The sequence below is a fragment of the Oncorhynchus gorbuscha genome, unplaced genomic scaffold (genome assembly GCF_021184085.1).
Source record: "Oncorhynchus gorbuscha isolate QuinsamMale2020 ecotype Even-year unplaced genomic scaffold, OgorEven_v1.0 Un_scaffold_910, whole genome shotgun sequence".
Classification (NCBI taxonomy): Eukaryota; Metazoa; Chordata; class Actinopteri; order Salmoniformes; family Salmonidae; genus Oncorhynchus; species Oncorhynchus gorbuscha.
Genome location: NW_025745875.1, coordinates 96,915 through 117,492, shown reverse-complemented (window position 1 = coordinate 117,492; position 20,578 = coordinate 96,915). Strand labels below are relative to the sequence as shown.

Genomic DNA, 20,578 nt, shown 5'->3' with positions numbered 1-20,578 from the left:
GCCGCAGAACCCTTTTGGAACCCTTTTTCTAAGAGTGTAAGCTAGTGATACAAAATCTTTATATTTAATCAATTTTAAATGCAAGCTGTACCACAACAAAATGTGGAAAAAGTCAAGGGGTTTTAATACTTTCTGAAGGCACTGTATGTCAGGAAATGCCTAGGGAGTATGTCAGGAAATGCCTTGGGAGTATGTCAGGAAATGCCTAGGGAGTATGGCAGGAAATGCCTAGGGAGTATGTTAGGACATGCCTTGGGAGTATGTCAGGAAATGCCTTGGGAGTATGTCAGGAAATGCCTAGGGAGTATGTCAGGAAATGCCCAGGGAGTATGTTAGGAAATGCCTTGGGAGTATGTCAGGAAATGCCTAGGGAGTAAGTCAGGAAATGCCTAGGGAGTATGGCAGGAAATGCCTAGGGAGTATGGCAGGAAATGCCTAGGGAGTATGTTAGGACATGCCTTGGTAGTATGTCAGGAAATGCCTTGGGAGTATGTCAGGAAATGCCTTGGGAGTATGTTAGGACATGCCTAGGGAGTATGTCAGGAAATGCCTTGGGAGTATGTTAGGACATGCCTAGGGAGTATGTCAGGAAATGCCTTGGGAGTATGTTAGGACATGCCTAGGGAGTATGTCAGGAAATGCCTTGGGAGTATGGCAGGAAATGCCTAGGGAGTATGTCAGGAAATGCCTTGGGAGTATGGCAGGAAATGCCTAGGGAGTATGTCAGGACATGCCTAGGGAGTATGTTAGGACATGCCTAGGGAGTATGTCAGGAAATGCCTTGGGAGTATGTCAGGAAATGCCTTGGGAGTATGTCAGGACATGCCTAGGGAGTATGTCAGGACATGCCTAGGGAGTATGTCAGGACATGCCTAGGGAGTATGGCAGGAAATGCCTAGGGAGTATGTCAGGACATGCCTAGGGAGTATGTCAGGACATGCCTAGGGAGTATGGCAGGAAATGCCTAGGGAGTATGTCAGGAAATGCCTTGGGAGTATGTCAGGAAATGCCTTGGGAGTATGTCAGGACATGTCTAGGGAGTATGTTAGGAAATGCCTTGGGAGTATGTCAGGAAATGCCTAGGGAGTATGTCAGGACATGCCTAGGGAGTATGTCAGGAAATGCCTAGGGAGTATGTTAGGAAATGCCTAGGGAGTATGTCAGGACATGCCTAGGGAGTATGTTAGGACATGCCTAGGGACTATGTTAGGAAATGCCTAGGGAGTATGTCAGGACATGCCTAGGGATTATGGCAGGACATGCACTCTTGAATGGTCAGGTGACAGCTCACCTTTCTTTTGGCAAAAGATTGAGAGATTTCTTAGTTAATGTGATTTGAAAGGTTAAATATACAACTCTGTCCCGTCCCCCATTAGGCCATGGTATTTGGCAAGTGGAGTAAAGGCATTTAGTTTGATGGACCGTGTCAGCAGATGCTTCGGTAGCCACTTGTAGTAGCCAGACTTTAATTTATAACCTTTATGTTGAACTATATTTGCTTGAATTCTTGTTGAAAATATTTTCTGCCATCAAAGTGAACTGCAACAATGGGTCAAGCAGAAAGCCACAATGAGATTGATTTGGAGCAAATTCAGGAGCTGTGTATGGCTTTTATGAAGGAGTGCCCGAGCGGGGCTTTGCACCTACATGAATTAAAACGGATCTTTGGTATACCAGCCAGCTGCGAGGAAGAGACTTTGTACATTGAGACTGTCTTCCATTCATTCGACACAAACAGGGTAAGTGAAGGGGGTAAAACTATTTTCAATCAGGAAATAATGTTTAAAAAAATGTAATCCATTCCATTCATCCATTGTGCTGTTAAAGGGACAGTTCACTCAAATTACGAAATGTAATGTTGGTTTCCTTACACTGTAAGCAGTCTATGGGCAAGGTATGACAGCAATCCATGCTTTGGTTTAGTTTCCCTGGCACTATTTCCAAATGCTAATCTCATGGTGCTGATATTAAAAAATGTTGTGCATCATATTCAAATCATCTACAGTGCCATCAGAAAGAATGTATACCCTTTGACTTATTCCACATTTTGTTATGTTACAGCCTGAATTCCAAATTGATTACATATATATTTCCTCTCACCCATCTACACACAATACCCCATAATTAAATGTTTTGAAATGTTTGCAAATATATAACTATTCAATGTACATAAGCATTCACATCCCTGAGTCAATACATGTTAGAATCACCCTTGGCAGCGATTACAGCTGTGAGTGTTTCTGGGTAAGTTTCTAAGAGCATTCCACATCTGAATTGTACAATATTTGTCCATTATTATTTTCAAAATGTCAAGCTCTGTCAAATATGTTGTTGATAATTGCTGGACAACCATTTTCAAGTCTTGCAATAGATTTTCAAGCAGATTTAAGTCCAAACTGTAACTCGGCAACTCAGGAACATTCACTATCTTGGTAAGCAACTCCAGGGCAGATTTGGCCTTGTCTTTTAGGTTATCGCCTGCAAAAAGGTGAATTCATCTCCCGGTGTCTGGTAGAATGCAAACTGAAACATGTTGTCCTCTAGGATTTTGCTTGTGCTTAGCTCCATTCTGTATGTTTTTTTTATCCTAAAAAACTCCCAGTCCTTAACAAGTACAAGCATACCCATAACATGATTCAGCCACCACTATGCTTGAAAATATGGACAGTGGTACTCAGTAATGTGTTGCATTGGATTTGCCCCAAACTTAACTTTGTATTCAGGAATTCTGTACAGGCTTCCATCTTCTCACTCTGTCAATTAGGTTCATATTTTGGAGTAACTACAACATAATAGATACATGCTCAGTTTTCCCCCAAACTAAACCTATTTAACCCTGTAACTATTTTAAAGTTTCCATTAGCCTGATAATGAAATCCCTGAACAGTTTCCTTAATCTCCGGCAACTGAGTTAGGAAGGACACCTGTATCTTTGTAGTGACAGGGTGTATTGCTTTTTTTATATATTTTTTATTTTACCTTTATTTAACTAGGCAAGTCAGTTAAGAACAAATTTTTCTTTACAATGACGGCCTAGGAACAGTTGGTTAACTGCCTTGTTCAGGGGCTCAACGACTGATATTTACCTTGTCAGCTCAGGGAATTGATCTAGCAACCTTTCTAATCACTTGGCTACACCATCCAAAGTGTAATTAATAACTTCACCATATTCAATGTCTGCTTTTAAAATATTTACCCATCTACTAATAGGTGCCCTTCTTTGCAAGGCATTGGAAAACCTCCCTGGTCTTTGTGGTTGAATCTGTATTTGAAATTCACTGCTCGACTGAGGAACCTTACAGATAATTATATGTGTGGGGTACTGAGATGAGGTAGTCATTAAAAAATCACGTTGAACACTATTATTGCAACTTATTATGTGACTTGTTAGCATTTTTTTCTCCTTAACTTATTTAGACAAACCATAACAAAGGGGTTTAATATTTATTGACTCAAAACATTTCAGCAGATTTTTTAATGAATTAGTAAAAATATGGAAAAATGTGATTCCCCTTTGACATTATGGGGTATTGTGTGTAAGCCAGTGACAAAAATCTAAATTTAATCCATTTTAAATTCAGGCTGTAACACAACAAAATGTGGAAAATGTCAACAGGTGGGAATCCTTTCTGAGGGCACAGAAGAAATTACTTTGTTGAGTTTCACAATCAATTTAAGATACTTTCGATTTGGACATAATGCACGAATAATGCTAATACCGGTATCATGACATAATTTAGTAATTTGGGTGAACAATCCCTTTAATTGCATTAGCTTCAGTTATCAATATACATTCAAAAGGTAAACATGCAATAAATCCATGTATTGTTTTCACAGGATAACGCGTTGGATTTTATGGAGTATACAGCCGCTCTTCATCTGATATTGCGGGGGAATCTTGAGGATAGGTTAAAGTGGTCCTTTAAAATCTACGACAAGGACGGGAATGGCAAGTTAGACCGAGAAGAGGTGAAAAACCTCATTCGGGTAAGAAATTACACATAATCTTCCTCTGCATTATGCTATTGACTGGCTGCTTCGTTTGGGCCTGCAGTTGGCTACTAGTAGTTGTAGATCAGTTAGGCTAGGCTATGCACCTTCTTTTCTAAGGGTAATAACAGCTGGACACATTTTGGTAGTATAATCTGCAATACTCAGTTTGAAGTTTTCTCAGTTGTATAACTTGTATAATACTTGTATAAAACTAATGTTATTAGAGCAGTGCCTTAATATGCTGCAGGTCAGGGATTAGGATCAGGTGTGGGATTAGGATCAGGTCAGGAGAAGCGACTACGTGGGATGACGGGTTTTCACAAATCTAATTCCGTTCGTACATGTTATTGGATTAAAGGATGGGAGGAGCAAGTGGCTTTAATACCAATTATTCTTGGGAACACCTAGCCCTGATCCTATAGCTTATCTGGTTCTGAACTGAACCAGCCCCCATGCCTATAGGTCAGCTGAGTTCACGGCTCTGGTATTTACTGTATATATAGGACCTCAATCTTTTTCCTTTATCAATTAAAAAGGCCTAATGTCACAGTATTGTTTCAATGTAAAAACATGTTTTTCCATTTCTAAAGATGTGTTACCCCACTGATGATATAGGATATATATATTATATTATAATGTTACCTCAGATAAACAACACTGGACAAAATATTATTTCTGTCATATAAAAGTTTATACATCTTTAGATTTTTCGTCAATGGGATTAACCCATATTTTTATGTTGAAACCCTTTTAAATGTATACCATCTGAGATAGGACAACTGTGTAAAAAACACTTCTGTCAAATACCACACTGTATGTAATGAAATGTATCTCATACAATTGCAGATCATTTACAAAATCAAAATTCATACAACTGCCATCAACATGACACCTAATGAAATCTGTGACAGAATCTTTGAGCTGGTCGACCAAAATCATGATGGTAAGTGCCCGGTTAAGATATATTCATATATACGGCAGAACATGCATTCAAATCTGTACCAAATATACAGTACTTTCATCAAACCACCACAATGAACAATCTGTGCTCTAAGGGCTTACATGTAATGCCATCTTCCATCAGAGAGAGACAATATGCCTTTGTCACTGCCTTTACACACTGGTCAGTCTGATGTAATGACCAGGATTAGGTCATGCTAGTGCTAATTGGTGGTCCATTTGACGGGGACTTTGCTCTTGCATCCTCATGGTCAGGTGCTACCTGGCCCATTATACAGAGGAAATATGGAGGTTTTGCCATTTTTTTGTTGTTTTATTTTTAATAAGCATGAATGGCTTCCTACTTTTAATAATCATGAATGGCTTCTTACTTTTAATAAGCATGAATGGCTTCCTACTTTTAATAATCATGAATGGCTTCTTACTTTTAATAAGCATGAATGGCTTCCTACTTTTAATAAGCATGAATGGCTTCCTACTTTTAATAATCATGAATGGCTTCTTACTTTTAATAAGCATGAATGGCTTCCTACTTTTAATAAGCATGAATGGCTTCCTACTTTTAATAAGCATGAATGGCTTCCTACTTTTAATAATCATGAATGGCTTCCTACTTTTAATAATCATGAATGGCTTCCTACTTTTAATAAGCATGAATGGCTTCCTACTTTTAATAATCATGAATGGCTTCTTACTTTTAATAAGCATAAATGGCTTCCTACTTTTAATAAGCATGAATGGCTTCCTACTTTTAATAAGCATGAATGGCTTCCTACTTTTAATAAGCATGAATGGCTTCCTACTTTTAATAAGCATGAATGGCTTCCTACTTTTAATAAGCATGAATGGCTTCCTACTTTTAATAAGCATGAATGGCTTCCTACTTTTAATAAGCATGAATGGCTTCTTACTTTTAATAAGAATGAATGGCTTCCTACTTTCTTACTAAGTTGGCACTACATACGAGTTATGTCAGTAACCTTAACCTGAGAAAGATCTTGAATCATTGCCCACCAAAATGTATATATTTTTCCTTCTATTACAGGCCAGATTTCCGTTACTGAGTTCATGGAGGGGGCCCAGAAGGACGAGTGGGTCATGAATATGCTCAAGCTGGACGTCAACGCTAGTGGCTGGGTCATGCAGAACTGTGTAAAAATGACCTGAGCCCTCCAAACAGGCTCTCTCATCTACACAGAGAGGGGTTGTGTCCCACAAATGGCGTCTGAGTTTTGTCTTTTTCTCACAAGAAACCTGATGCCTTGGGCCTAAAGATCTGGTTCTGCCTCCAGGTTTGCTTGTGGTGGTTCAGGCATAGACATGGAGCACTTTCCTCCGTATCACTTCTTGTAGTTGTTCTTTTAACATGCTGTCCATGCACGTTGATGTGTCGGAAGAACAGGCGTTCTCTTTTTGAGTTGGGACCAGCTGACAGGATGGAGTCTCATTCAGCACATGACTGTCATAGATCACTGGAACTCTGGTAGATTTCAAACAGAGTTCAAAGGTCATATTGTGTGATATGATATTACACAGGTCACTATCCGCAGTTTGAGTATTTACATTGCATTCAAATGTAAAAGATTATGGAATTCTATACTCAGTAATATTGTGACGATGGTTATGAAAGTATTATATTAATAATATTATATAATCAAAATAATTATTTCACAACCTTATACTTTCAAGTATGAAGTAATATTTCAAAACATTATATCAATGCAAATATCATACCGTTAGTAACCTAAATGTGATATATCATGTTATGTTACCCATATTTATTTGACCTATTATGTTTAAGGAATTTCTATCACATCAGAGAACTTAGAATGGGGATATGTTATATTATTCAATGTCAAGTACTTCAAATCCTTTCGTCATACCTGTCAAAACCAATGAGGCATCACAAAAACAGCTTTAATAACCTTTAAATATCAGCAGAGTTTAAACTGTGAACCAAACTGTTGGCTACAGTCGTGACCAAAAGTTTTGAAAATGACACAAATATTAATTTTCACAAAGTTTGCTGCTTCAGTGTCTAGATATTTTTGTCAGATGTTACTATGGAATACTGAAGTATAATTACAAACATTTCATAAGTGTCAAAGGCTTTTATTGACAATTACATGAAGTTAATGCAAAGAGTCAATATGTGCAGTGTTGACCCTTCTTTTTCAAGACCTCTGCAATCTGCCCTGGCATGCTTTCAATTAACCTCTGGGCCACATCCTGACTGATGGCAGCCCATTATTGCATAATCAATGCTTGGAGTTTGTCAGAATTTGTGGGGTTTTGTTTGTCCACCCGCCTCTTGAGGATTGACCATAAATTCTCAATGGGATTAAGGTCTGGGGAGTTTCCTGGCCATGGACTCAAAATATCTATGTTTTGTTCCCCGAGCTACTTAGTTATCACTTTTGCCTTATGCCAAGGTGCTCCATCATGCTGGAAAAGGCATAGTTCATCACCAAACTGTTCCTGGATGGTCGGGAGAAGTTGCTCTCGGAGGATGTGTTGGTACCATTCTTTATTCATGGCTGTGTTCTTAGGCAAAACTGTGAGTGAGCCCACTCCCTTGGCTGAGAAGCAACCCCACACATGAACGGTCTCAGGATGCTTTACTGTTGGCATGACACAGGACTGATGGTAGCGCTCACCTTGTCTTCTCCGGACAAGCTTTTTTCCAGATGCCCCAAACAATCGGAAAGGGGATTTGTCAGTGAAAATGACTTTACCCCAGTCCTCAGCAGTCCAATCCCTGTACCTTTTACAGAATATCAGTCTGTCCTTGATGTTTTTCCTGTAGAGAAGTGGCTTCTTTGCTGCCCTTCTTGACACCAGGCCATCCCCCAAAAGTCTTCACCTCACTGTGCATGCAAATGCACTCACACCTGCCTGCTGTCATTCCTGAGCAAGCTCTGTACTGGTGGTTCCCCGATCCTGCAGCTGAATCAACTTTAAGAGATGGTCCTGGTGCTTGCTGGACTTTCTTGGGCGCCCTGAAGCCTTCTTCACAACAATTGAACCACTCTCCTTGAAGTTCTTGATGATCCGATAAATGGTTGATTTAGGTGCAATCTTACTGGCAGCAATATCCTTGCCTGTGAAGCCCTTTTTGTGCAAAGCAATGATGACGGAAAGTGTTTCCTTGCAGGTAACCATGATTGACAGAGGAAGAACAATGATTCCAAGCACCACCCTTCTTTTGAAGCTTCCAGTCTGTTATTTGAACTCAATCAGCATGACAGAGTGATCTCCAGCCTTGTCCTCTTCAACAATCACACCTGTGTTAATGAGAGAATCACTGACATGATGTCAGCTGGTCCTTTTGTGGCAGGGCTGAAATGCAGTGGAAATGTTTTTTGGGGATTCAGTTCATTTGCATGGCAAAGAGGGACTTTGCAATTAATTGCAATTCATTTGAACATTCTTCATAACATTCTGGAGTATATGCAAATTGCCATCATACAAACTGAGGCAGCAGACTTTGTGAAAATTAATATTTGTGTCATTCTCAAAACTTTTGACCACGACTGTACCATTGTTGCAAGTTCCCAAAGAGGTTATTTTAAGTATTTTATGGTCATTTCTTTCATGTAGTCTACATTTTGGAATATCTTTACCCATTTTTAAGCTTTACTATTGTCCACACATCACGATTCCATAAATTGTATTTGAGATACTTAAATCAACCCTTTGATGAAGAATGAACCATTAATAAGAATTCACCTTTTGATCAACATCTAGTCAGCAAGTGCTGTGATATTTGATCCAAGTAATGACTAAAGATAACACAACACATCATTCTATATAGAACAATCCTCATTCAAAACATGTAGAATTTTGTATAGAATTATGTGCATTCAACACATTTACACCAAATATCTATATTTCCATTTGGTTTAATCGAATGCAAGCATGTCCCATTAAGTGGTCTCACCATAGCAACCATTCTTTGTTCATTTATTTGACAATCGATGCACCCATCACGATAAACCACAGGCTTATTGTTGTCGCATAGCTGAGAGGTAAGTAAGCATTTAATTGTACTGTGTATGTACACCAAGTGTATCCTGTGCACACAACAAATAAACTGGATTTGATTTGTAAAGCCACCCAGCCATGTAGGCATACCTCAGGGAGAAAGAAGCTTTGCACTAGTATTTTCTTGGGTGGGGTGTCCCAATGGAAAAACATCCTTACATCCATGTCAACGGTTCCCAGCATTGGTCTTCATGTAGCCTACCACTCTAGGGTATTATGCAGGTTATATGTCCAAATCAATAGTCAGAGTGCAGTTAGAAGATTGGCTCAGCTGAAAACCCACATTCAAGAGGACCATTGTTTTGAACTCTTGCTCCACTCTGTTACATGATACTGTGATACACAACATTTCTATGCACAAGGCATCGTTGTCTCAGAACAGAGGTTTGTTCAAACAGTAAGGCACAAGAGTCCATGCTATATCATGAATATAGTCACAGGTAAATGCCGTTGTTCGTCTTGATGTGCTTGTCACACCCTGATCTGTTTCACCTGTCCTTGTCATTGTCTCCAACCCCTCCAGGTGTCGCTTGTTTTCCCCAGTGTATTTATCCCTGTGTTGCCTGTCTCTCTGGGCCAGTGTATTTATCCCTGTGTTTCCTGTCTCTCTGGGCCAGTGTATTTATCCCTGTGTTTCATGTCTCTCTGTACCAGTGTATTTATCCCTGTGTTTCCTGTCTCTCTGGGCCAGTGTATTTAATCCCTGTGTTTCCTGTCTCTCTGGGCCAGTGTATTTATCCCTGTGTTTCATGTCTCTCTGGGCCAGTGTATTTATCCCTGTGTTTCATGTCTCTCTGGGCCAGTGTATTTATCCCTGTGTTTCCTGTCCCTCTGTGCCAGTTCGTCTTGTATGTTTCCAAGTCAACCAGCTGTTTTTCCTGTTCTCCTACCTTGGCTATTCTCCTTTTTCTAGTCCTCCTGGTTTTGTCCCTTGGCTGTTTCTGGACTCTGTACCGACCTACATGACTATTCTACCTGCCTTGACCCCGAGCCTGTCTGCCACTCTGTACCTCCTGGACTCTGAACTGGTTTTGACCTTTGACCCGTCCACGACCATTCTCTTGCCTACTCCTTTTGGATTATTAAACATCTTAAACTCCAACCATCTTCCTCCTGTGTCTGCATCTTGTTCTTGCCTTGTGTCATGATAGTGCCAGTAGAAGACCTTTCAACCTCTTTACCTGGGACTATATTCATTGTAGTGTAGTGTCACATGCCTTACTGCTTTTTAAAAAAGGGTCACAACATGCATACAAATACCGAGCAATCAGCATCGAGGATCCAATTAGCATCCAGGATCCAAACTACTCGTTTTATAACAAGAAATCACACCCAGCTGTCTGATTCTCTGTGAGGATGGAAGAGTGAGAAAGAGGGGAAGTGAGAGAGTGTCCAGGGTTCATGAGCGGTCTTCTCTATGCTCTCCAATGTGTGTACAGTACATTCACTGTGAACCTTTTAGACGCTCCAGATGCACTGTATTGTGGACCTGTGATGACTTACTGTATTACAATGTAGTTTTATACGGATTCTCTGTCATATGTTTCTTTATCCATATGTTATAGGGATTCTCTGCTGTATGTCTCTTTATCCATATGTTATACGGATTCTCTGTCATATGTTTCTTTATCCATATGTTATACAGATTCTCTGCTGTATGTCTCTCTTTATCCATATGTTATAGGGATTCTCTGCTGTATGTCTCTTTATCCATATGTTATACGGATTCTCTCCAGTATGTCTCTCTTTATCCATATGTTATAGGGATTCTCTGCTGTATGTCTCTTTATCCATATGTTATACGGATTCTCTGCTGTATGTCTCTTTATCCATATGTTATACGGATTCTCTCCAGTATGTCTCTCTTTATCCATATGTTATAGGGATTCTCTGCTGTATGTCTCTTTATCCATATGTTATAGGGATTCTCTGTCGTATGTCTCTTTATCCATATGTTATAGGGATTCTCTGCTGTATGTCTCTTTTTATCCATATGTTATACGGATTCTCTGCTGTATGTCTCTTTATCCATATGTTATACGGATTCTCTCCAGTATGTCTCTCTTTATCCATATGTTATAGGGATTCTCTGCTGTATGTCTCTCTTTATCCATATGTTATAGGGATTCTCTGCTGTATGTCTCTTTATCCATATGTTATACGGATTCTCTCCAGTATGTCTCTCTTTATCCATATGTTATAGGGATTCTCTGCTGTATGTCTCTTTATCCATATGTTATACGGATTCTCTCCAGTATGTCTCTCTTTATCCATATGTTATAGGGATTCTCTGTCGTATGTCTCTTTATCCATATGTTATACGGATTCTCTGCTGTATGTCTCTTTATCCATATGTTATACGGATTCTCTCCAGTATGTCTCTCTTTATCCATATGTTATAGGGATTCTCTGTCGTATGTCTCTTTATCCATATGTTATACGGATTCTCTGCTGTATGTCTCTTTATCCATATGTTATACGGATTCTCTCCAGTATGTCTCTCTTTATCCATATGTTATACAGATTCTCTCCAGTATGTCTCTCTTTATCCATATGTTATAGGGATTCTCTGCTGTATGTCTCTTTATCCATATGTTATACAGATTCTCTGCTGTATGTCTCTTTATCCATATGTTATACGGATTCTCTGCTGTATGTCTCTTTATCCATATGTTATACGGATTCTCTCCAGTATGTCTCTCTTTATCCATATGTTATACAGATTCTCTCCAGTATGTCTCTCTTTATCCATATGTTATAGGGATTCTCTGCTGTATGTCTCTTTATCCATATGTTATACAGATTCTCTGCTGTATGTCTCTTTATCCATATGTTATACGGATTCTCTCCAGTATGTCTCTCTTTATCCATATGTTATACGGATTCTCTCCAGTATGTCTCTCTTTATCCATATGTTATAGGGATTCTCTGCTGTATGTCTCTTTATCCATATGTTATAGGGATTCTCTGTCGTATGTCTCTTTATCCATATGTTATACGGATTCTCTCCAGTATGTCTCTTTATCCATATGTTATAGGGATTCTCTGCTGTATGTCTCTTTATCCATATGTTATAGGGATTCTCTGTCGTATGTCTCTTTATCCATATGTTATAGGGATTCTCTGCTGTATGTCTCTTTATCCATATGTTATAGGGATTCTCTGTCGTATGTCTCTTTATCCATATGTTATACGGATTCTCTCCAGTATGTCTCTCTTTATCCATATGTTATAGGGATTCTCTGTCGTATGTCTCTTTATCCATATGTTATACGGATTCTCTCCAGTATGTCTCTCTTTATCCATATGTTATACAGATTCTCTCCAGTATGTCTCTCTTTATCCATATGTTATACGGATTCTCTGCTGTATGTCTCTCTTTATCCATATGTTATAGGGATTCTCTGCTGTATGTCTCTCTTTATCCATATGTTATAGGGATTCTCTGCTGTATGTCTCTTTATCCATATGTTATAGGGATTCTCTGCTGTATGTCTCTTTATCCATATGTTTAGGGCTGTATGTCCATATGCAGAATATAAAGTGGATTTAGGTCACCTGTAGGTTTTTGATGACCGCATTCCATTTTATTCATATAATTCATCCCCTGTGCAATTAATGAAGTGATGTATCCTCCTAACACACACACACAGACACGCATGCACACACACTTCCTTATGCAACATGTGTTGTGAGACACCTCTGTATGCCTTTTCCATCCGTCCGTCTGTCCGTCCACCCCCAGTCTGTTTTTTTTAGGTGATTGATTCCCCTGAGGTTCACTGTCCTCTTGGGGTCAGACTACAGTAGGTTGATAACACGGTGAAAGGTGAGTGTTCAGCTAATACTTTAACTGGATTTCACAGCTAAGGCTAATTATTACACAACACACACACACACTTTTGGTTCAGTGTCGCTGCTAAATGCAAATATGGGAACGTAAAGTTGGAGGCTTTGCCTTGTTCATGTATCAGTGAGCACAGGTATGAGATACACTGTGACCTGGGACACACACCTGAAGTTAATTCAATCCACTAAGTCAATTAATATATTAACCACAGGCAAACACTCTGAAACACATATACAAAGTGCTTGTTTAGGCTATTCAGTCATCTCAAATTGTTTAATGAATGAATACACTCAATTCATCCTAGCTATTTACCCACATACCAGGTCATTGGCATGTGGTATTCCGTTTTTAATGAATATATCCATATGCTTAAACATGAATCTACTCAGGTCGCTCTTGCAAAATAGATGTATTCCAATTAGACTGTCCTGTATTTAAACTAAGGTTGAATAAATACCAAGCAAATGAAGCTTCATGTGAGCTTTGGTGACTTGTCTGATAAAGAGCAGAGGCAAATGTGGAGTGGGCAACATGAGGCTAATTAAATGACTTAGACTTTGTGGTCTGAGTAGCTGCACCCTCTTAGAAAAGGGTTATTCGGCTGTCCTGATAAGACAATCCTTTGAAGAACCATTTTTGGTTCCAGATAGAATCATTTTGGTTCCAGGTATAACCCTTTTCAGTGTGGAGGGTCATCGGTTGACTTCACCAGTCATTAATATTGGTGAATTGTTAAATAATCCCCTCAAATATCCAAAGAATGGAATAGGACCTTATCTTGCCAGCAGCATAACACCCTGCATACCACTGCTGGCTTGCTTCTGAAGCTAAGCAGGGTTGGTCCTGGTCAGTTCCTGGACGGGAGACCAGATGCTGTTGGAGGGCCAGTAGGAGGCACTCTTTGCTCTGGTCGAAAAAAAAATCCCAATCCCCCAGGGTAGTGATTGGGGCCACCGCCCTGTGTAGGGTGCTGTCTTTTGGATGGGACGTTAAACGGGTGTCCTGACTCTCTGAGGTCATTAAGGATCCCATGGCACTTATCGTAAGAGTAGGGGTGTTAACCCCGGAGTCCTGGCTAAATTCCCAATCTGGCCCTCAAACCATCACGGTCACCTAATAATCCCCAGTTTACAATTGGCTCATTAATCCCTCTCCCCTGTAACTATTCCCCAGGTCGTTGCTGCAAATGAGAACATGTTCTCAGTCAACTTACCTGGTAAAATAACGGATAAATAAACACGGGTTTTGACGCTTGTTGCATCTTGATTTGTTCCTGCCTATCTTGATTGGATTGCTTTATAACAGATCTAAAATATCGCCCAATGTTGGGTTAATCCTCAAACTCATTGACGTGGGCGCAAACCTGGTGTGTGGTCTCTGAGTGTATTGAATTAATGGCTGTGGTAGATGACTTTACCATCAATTGAAATCAATTGAAGTTATTAATTGAAACTTCATAGACTACCTTTACAGGCCTTGGATCTGCTCAACCATGGGTCAGTCGCACTGACTAGACGACGAGGTGGCCCTCACACATATCGCACTGACTAGACGACGAGGTGGCCCTCACACATATCGCACTGACTAGACGACGAGGTGGCCCTCACACATATCGCACTGACTAGACGACGAGGTGGCCCTCACACATATCCAGGAACTCTACCGAAAGTTCACCAGCGAGTGTCCCTGTGGCAACGTGCATATACACAAATTCAAGAAAAATGTTTCGATCGTATGATGCAAACCGTTTTTAGGTACCTTTGTACTGATTTATTAAGCTAAGTATCTTCAGAGGAAGGGATCATGGACATCAGTAGGCTAGTAGACTTTGTCAGAAGCTGAGACAGTTGTATATTATAAAACGAGTCATTAATTGTGATAATATCTTGGTTATATAGCCTAGAGAAACACCACATTAAAGATATGAATTAAAGGTAAGCAGGTAGCCTAGCTGTTAAGAGCTTTGGACCAGTAACCTAAAGGTCGCTAGCCTGGTTCAATCCCAGAGCCGGTGATATATATATGTTGATGTGCCCTTGAGCAAGGCACTCAACCCTAATAGCAACTGCAAGTTGCTCTGGATATGTGGCTCAAATATAAATGACTAAAATGTAAACGTAAATGTAAACGTCTGCCCTGGCTTCTACGCAGATTCTGTTTTGGATATCCCCGCGCGCTGTCCGTGGTGCTGAAACGCTCAACTACGTAACAACGTCACACAGAGATCCTCACCTACATCACATTCATTGGTGTTTAGTTTATTTAATTCCTTGTTTTTCCCTCTAAAATTATTTATTTATTTTGTCCATAGGACAACACACTAGACTTTATGGGGTATGTGGCAGCAGTGCACCTCGTTCTTAGAGGAAAGCTCGAGGACCGACTGAGGTCTTCTTTCAAATGTTATGACAGAGATGGAAACGGACACCTTGACAAAAAGGAGCTAAAACAAGTAGTCAAAGTAAGTGTATAGGGGTTTCATGTTTAGATGTGGTTTCTTTCTTATTATTTTGACGTACCCTGAAGCTAAACAGCGGTGTATGCTGCCAGAGATCCTCTCTGAACGTGATGACTGTAAACAATATACTGTGTATGATCCTCTTATCAAACTGAGATGCCTCAACACTTTCCCATGCTAATTGTACTCCTTTTTACACATTTTATATGATATGACATGCAGCACATTGAGCCATAAAAAACACCTTTGTGTGTAGTGTACCATCATCTGCTTCAATCTAGACTAAATGTGTGTATGTACCCTGCTTCCACTCACCATAGTAAATACATTTTCTCATGTCTTCCTCTCGCTGCAGATCATCTACAATATCAAGAGGCATGAGAACCCATCTGAAACAGAGAACCTGACCCCTGATCAAATCACTGACCGGATCTTCGACCTGGTGGATAAGAATAAAGATAGTAAGTATATACATGTGAGGTGTCTGTCTATCATTAGAAATGTAGTATCTGGGTAGGCCTGTATTTGTGCAACATACTCATTACATTATGGGTGTAGTAAGGTAATGCTAAACATTTCAGCAAGGCAATTGAAGGTGTATGCGCAGAGCCAGCAATGTTGAGATGACTAGAGTGCAAACATTTGTTCGCACCATTGGTGTGTGTGGCCAAAGAGCTCTATTTTAATGTCATCTGACCATAGCACCACCAGGATTTTGCTAAACGGCATTGGCACTTGGATCGAAACCAGCGATATGGTCATATGACACGAAAATAGAGGTATTTGGCCTCGCTCACCCGCGGTGAGTTTGGCCTTCGAAAGTACAATGCATCTGCAGAAAATACCTCATCCCTACTGGTCTTGGGGAACTTTAAGGTTGATGGCATCATGAACTTTACCAAGTGCCAGAACATTTTAGCCAAAAACCTGGTTGCCTCTGCCAGACTAAAACTTAGCTGCAAGTGGATGTTCCAGCAAGACATTAACCCCAAGCACACATCAACATGCACAAAGAAGTGGTTAATTGACCACAAAAATCAACATTTTGCAATGGCCATTTCAGTCTCCGGACTTGAACCCCATTGACATCCTGTGGTTTGAATTGAAGAGGGCAGTCTATAAGCACAGACAGAAGGAGATCAAGGATCTGGAAGGATTCTGTACGGAGGAATGGTCTAAGATCCTTCCCAATATGTTCTCCAACTCATAGTTTTTGTTATTGAAAAAGACTCAATAGCGTTATCCTCTCAAAGATGAGGTATTGAAAGGTTTTGAAAACAGTGGTGTGAATAAGTAAGACCCCTACCTTGTTGAGAAAAGAATGTTGCTTGTTAAACGAAATTGCTTTCTCTGAGCAATTGTATTAAAATAATACAATTTATAAAATGTTCTCTAGCATTCAATATAGCTCAGTATTTGAATCACTTTTATCGAGGGTGTCAATCATTAAGGTACCGACTGTATATATAAACTGAGTGTACAAAACATTAAGAACACTTGCTCTTTTCATAACATAGCTTTCACCTGGTCAGTCTATGATTCCTTTATGATGTCACTTGTTAAATCAACTTCAATCAAGGTAGATGAAGGGAAGGAGACTGGTTAAAGAAAGATGTTTAAGCCTTGAGATAATTGAGACATGGATTGTGTCAAAATCTGCAACACTGCTGGGTTTTTCAAGCTCAGCGGTTTCCCATGTATGAAGAATGGTCCACCACCCAAAGGACATCCAGCCAACTTGACACAACTGTGGGAAGCATTGGAGTATTAGATACACCCATCTAGTACTGGGTCGGATCCCCCTTTGCCTCCAGAACAGCCTGAATTCTTCAGGGCATGGAAACATTGCTCAATCGGTACTAAGGGACCTAACATGTGCCAGGAAAACATTCCCCACACCATTACACCACTTCCACCAGCCTGTACCATTGACACCAGCGCAGAATGGGGCCACGGACTCATGCTGCTTACGCCAAATCCTGATCCCTGTTCCTGTAGCATCAGCATGATGCTATAGGAACAAGGATTCATCGGACTAGGCAAAGTTTTTCCACTCCTCAATTGTCCAGTGTTGGTGATGGCGTGTCCACTGGAGCTTCTTCTTGTTATTAGCTGATAGGAGTAGAACCCGGTGTGGTCATCTGCTGCAATAGCCCATCCGTGACAAGGACCGTTCTACACACCACTGTTGTACTGTGCCGTTATTTGCCTGTTTGTGGCCTGCCTTTTAGCTTGCACGATTCTTGCCATTCTCCTTCGACCTCTCATCAACGAGCTGTTTTCGCCCACATGATTGCCACTAACGGGTTGTTTTTCGCACAATTCTTGGTAAACCTTAGACACTAACGTGCGTGAAAAGCCCAGGAGGCCATCCGTTTCTGAGATACTGGAACCGGCGTGCCTGGCGCCGACGATCATACCACGCTCAAAGTCGCTTAGGTCACTTGTTTTGCCCATTCTAATGTTCAATCAAACAATAACCTGATGCCTGTCTGCCTGCTTTATATAGCAAGCCATGACCACGTGGCTCAAAGTCTGTAGGAGCGTACCATTTTTGTGACCTGGGTGGTGTACCTAATAAACTGGTACTGATAAACTGATTGTGTATACGGTATATATGTACAGTATATATCTATACACACATATATACAGGTATTCCTTTCATTCTCTATCTCTCCCGTTTTCAGGCCAGATTTCCCTGCATATTTTCCTGGATGGGGCTCAGAAGGACCAGTGGGTGCTGGACCAGCTCCAGCTGGACATGAGGCACTGTGGGTGGTTCCTAGAATAGCAGAGGAAGAATGTGGAGGAAGAACTGCAGAGGAAGAACAACAAGTGACCTTCAAGGGATTTGATTCCTACAACAATAAATGTAAGATATATAGACAATATATTGATATGGACAAAGGACAGAGCTATTAACAAAACGCATGGTGCCATATCGTACAATCCTGTGAGAGAGATGAGAGATTTGTGGCTGGTTTTAAATTCGAGATGACATGAAGATTTCCCCCTTTTTCACGACAATCAACTGCCAAAAGCTCTGCATGATTTAGAATGACGGCCGGGTTGAAACAAACGGAGGTATGCAGAAAGAGCTGTCCCACTACCGACAGGTCATTATTTGAAAGAGCTGTCCCACTACCGACAGGTCATTATTTGAAAGAGCTGTCCCACTACTAACAGGTCATTATTTGAAAGAGCTGTCCCACTACTAACAGGTCATTATTTGAAAGAGCTGTCCCACTACCGACAGGTCATTATTTGAAAGAGCTGTCCCACTACCGACAGGTCATTATTTGAAAGAGCTGTCCCACTACCGACAGGTCATTATTTGAAAGAGCTGTCCCACTACCGACAGGTCATTATTTGAAAGAGCTGTCCCACTACTAACAGGTCATTATTTGAAAGAGCTGTCCCACTACTAACAGGTCATTATTTGAAAGAGCTGTCCCACTACTAACAGGTCATTATTTGAAAGAGCTGTCCCACTACCGACAGGTCATTATTTGAAAGAGCTGTCCCACTACTAACAGGTCATTATTTGAAAGAGCTGTCCCACTACTAACAGGTCATTATTTGAAAGAGCTGTCCCACTACCGACAGGTCATTATTTGAAAGAGCTGTCCCACTACCGACAGGTCATTATTTGAAAGAGCTGTCCCACTACTAACAGGTCATTATTTGAAAGAGCTGTCCCACTACTAACAGGTCATTATTTGAAAGAGCTGTCCCACTACTAACAGGTCATTATTTGAAAGAGCTGTCCCACTACTAACAGGTCATTATTTGAAAGAGCTGTCCCACTACCAACAGGTCATTATTTGAAAGAGCTGTCCCACTACCAACAGGTCATTATTTGAAAGAGCTGTCCCACTACCGACAGGTCATTATTTGAAAGAGCTGTCCCACTACCGACAGGTCATTATTTGAAAGAGCTGTCCCACTACCGACAGGTCATTATTTGAAAGAGCTGTCCCACTACTAACAGGTCATTATTTGAAAGAGCTGTCCCACTACTAACAGGTCATTATTTGAAAGAGCTGTCCCACTACTAACAGGTCATTATTTGAAAGAGCTGTCCCACTACTAACAGGTCATTATTTGAAAGAGCTGTCCCACTACTAACAGGTCATTATTTGAAAGAGCTGTCCCACTACTAACAGGTCATTATTTGAAAGAGCTGTCCCACTACTAACAGGTCATTATTTGAAAGAGCTGTCCCACTACTAACAGGTCATTATTTGTGATGGATGTTATTTGGGGTCTCAATTTTTTCACAAAAGGGATATCAGATCTGCCCTACTTCAAAGATGGACGCACAAAATAGTGGCCAGAGACATAGAGGCCAAATCCAAAATGGACCCATAGACACTACGCCAGGGATCATCAACTAGATTTTTCTGGAGAGGATGGTCGGGGGGCCTGAACATAATTACAAATCATTTGTAGACTGCAAATTAACCGTAAGAAGCCCTAACAGATATAATGTTTGACAAAAACGTAATAATTTCAAAACTTGCTTATGTTTGTATACGATCATGTCTCTCGTTATTCATGGGAATACTTGGGAACAGATTTCTTAAATTACAATCCCTTGGAGCTGATTTCCTGGTGTTTTTACAGTCTTATGTCCAACAATGAAAATTCCACATTTTTTTTTTGCTCAGAAAACTTAGCAGCCACTCAGTCTCAAAGACCAGGAGATGAACAAGGCAAGCAACTGAGGCTTACTATGTAAGAAGAGGTTTAGAGCTTTGACAATGTGTGAGCTACCGATCTCACATAAGGTAACTTTTGAAACACTTTTTCCCAGCTTCGTATGAGTGTCTGTCTTCAGTACAGTCTTTCTGTGTTTGTTTCATTGTGTTTAGGAGCCACCTTGTTTGTGTATCCTGAAAATGTTTCACATGCAATATCCTTAATGTCTATAATACTGTATATCTGTAGTAGTAAATTAATAAAATTCCTTGAAAAAAATAAACATTCTTCGATATTGCAATGAAGTTGAAGGTTTAATGGCAAGTGAGATTCTGGCCACATTCAGTGTACACAAACAGCAGCATATTCCCGTGACATGATTGGCTCTTACTTCTGGGTTAAAAGTATAAACTAAGCAACAAATATATAAGGTAAGAAAAGTAAGAATGTTGTTTTAAGCTCTTTCAAGTTTAAAGAGAGGCATTACACTGATTGTCATTACACAGGTTCAAATGTCCGACCAAAACTGACCAACAAGGAAGAGAAGGGCATATCAGCCAATCAAGAGCTTG

The 20,578-nt window shown here is 40.3% G+C and overlaps 2 protein-coding genes across 3 annotated transcripts; both read left to right on the top strand.

Annotated features, from left to right (window-relative positions):
* The first annotated feature begins 1,382 nt into the window (after nt 1-1,382).
* On the top strand, nt 1,383-7,069 carry LOC124020788 (guanylyl cyclase-activating protein 2-like). The gene is made up of 4 exons (XM_046336063.1): nt 1,383-1,739; nt 3,838-3,987; nt 4,840-4,936; nt 5,999-7,069. Exons 1-4 carry the CDS (start codon nt 1,548-1,550, stop codon nt 6,118-6,120), a joined length of 561 nt encoding a protein of 186 aa, XP_046192019.1. The 5' UTR covers nt 1,383-1,547; the 3' UTR covers nt 6,121-7,069.
* Nucleotides 7,070-13,969: 6,900 nt separating this feature from the next.
* Nucleotides 13,970-20,289, top strand: LOC124020790 (guanylyl cyclase-activating protein 2-like). 2 transcript variants are annotated; one of them, XR_006836142.1, is made up of 4 exons: nt 13,970-14,369; nt 14,444-15,308; nt 15,661-15,766; nt 17,993-20,289. XR_006836142.1 is itself a non-coding variant. In XM_046336064.1 (3 exons), the coding sequence occupies exons 1-3, from the start codon at nt 15,177-15,179 to the stop codon at nt 18,094-18,096; spliced, it is 342 nt and encodes a 113-aa protein (XP_046192020.1). In that variant the 5' UTR covers nt 13,970-15,176; the 3' UTR covers nt 18,097-20,289. The 2 variants fall into 2 exon arrangements, 1 of the variants encoding a protein (XP_046192020.1); XM_046336064.1 differs by having other exon boundaries at nt 13,970-15,308.
* The last annotated feature ends 289 nt before the right edge of the window (nt 20,290-20,578 follow it).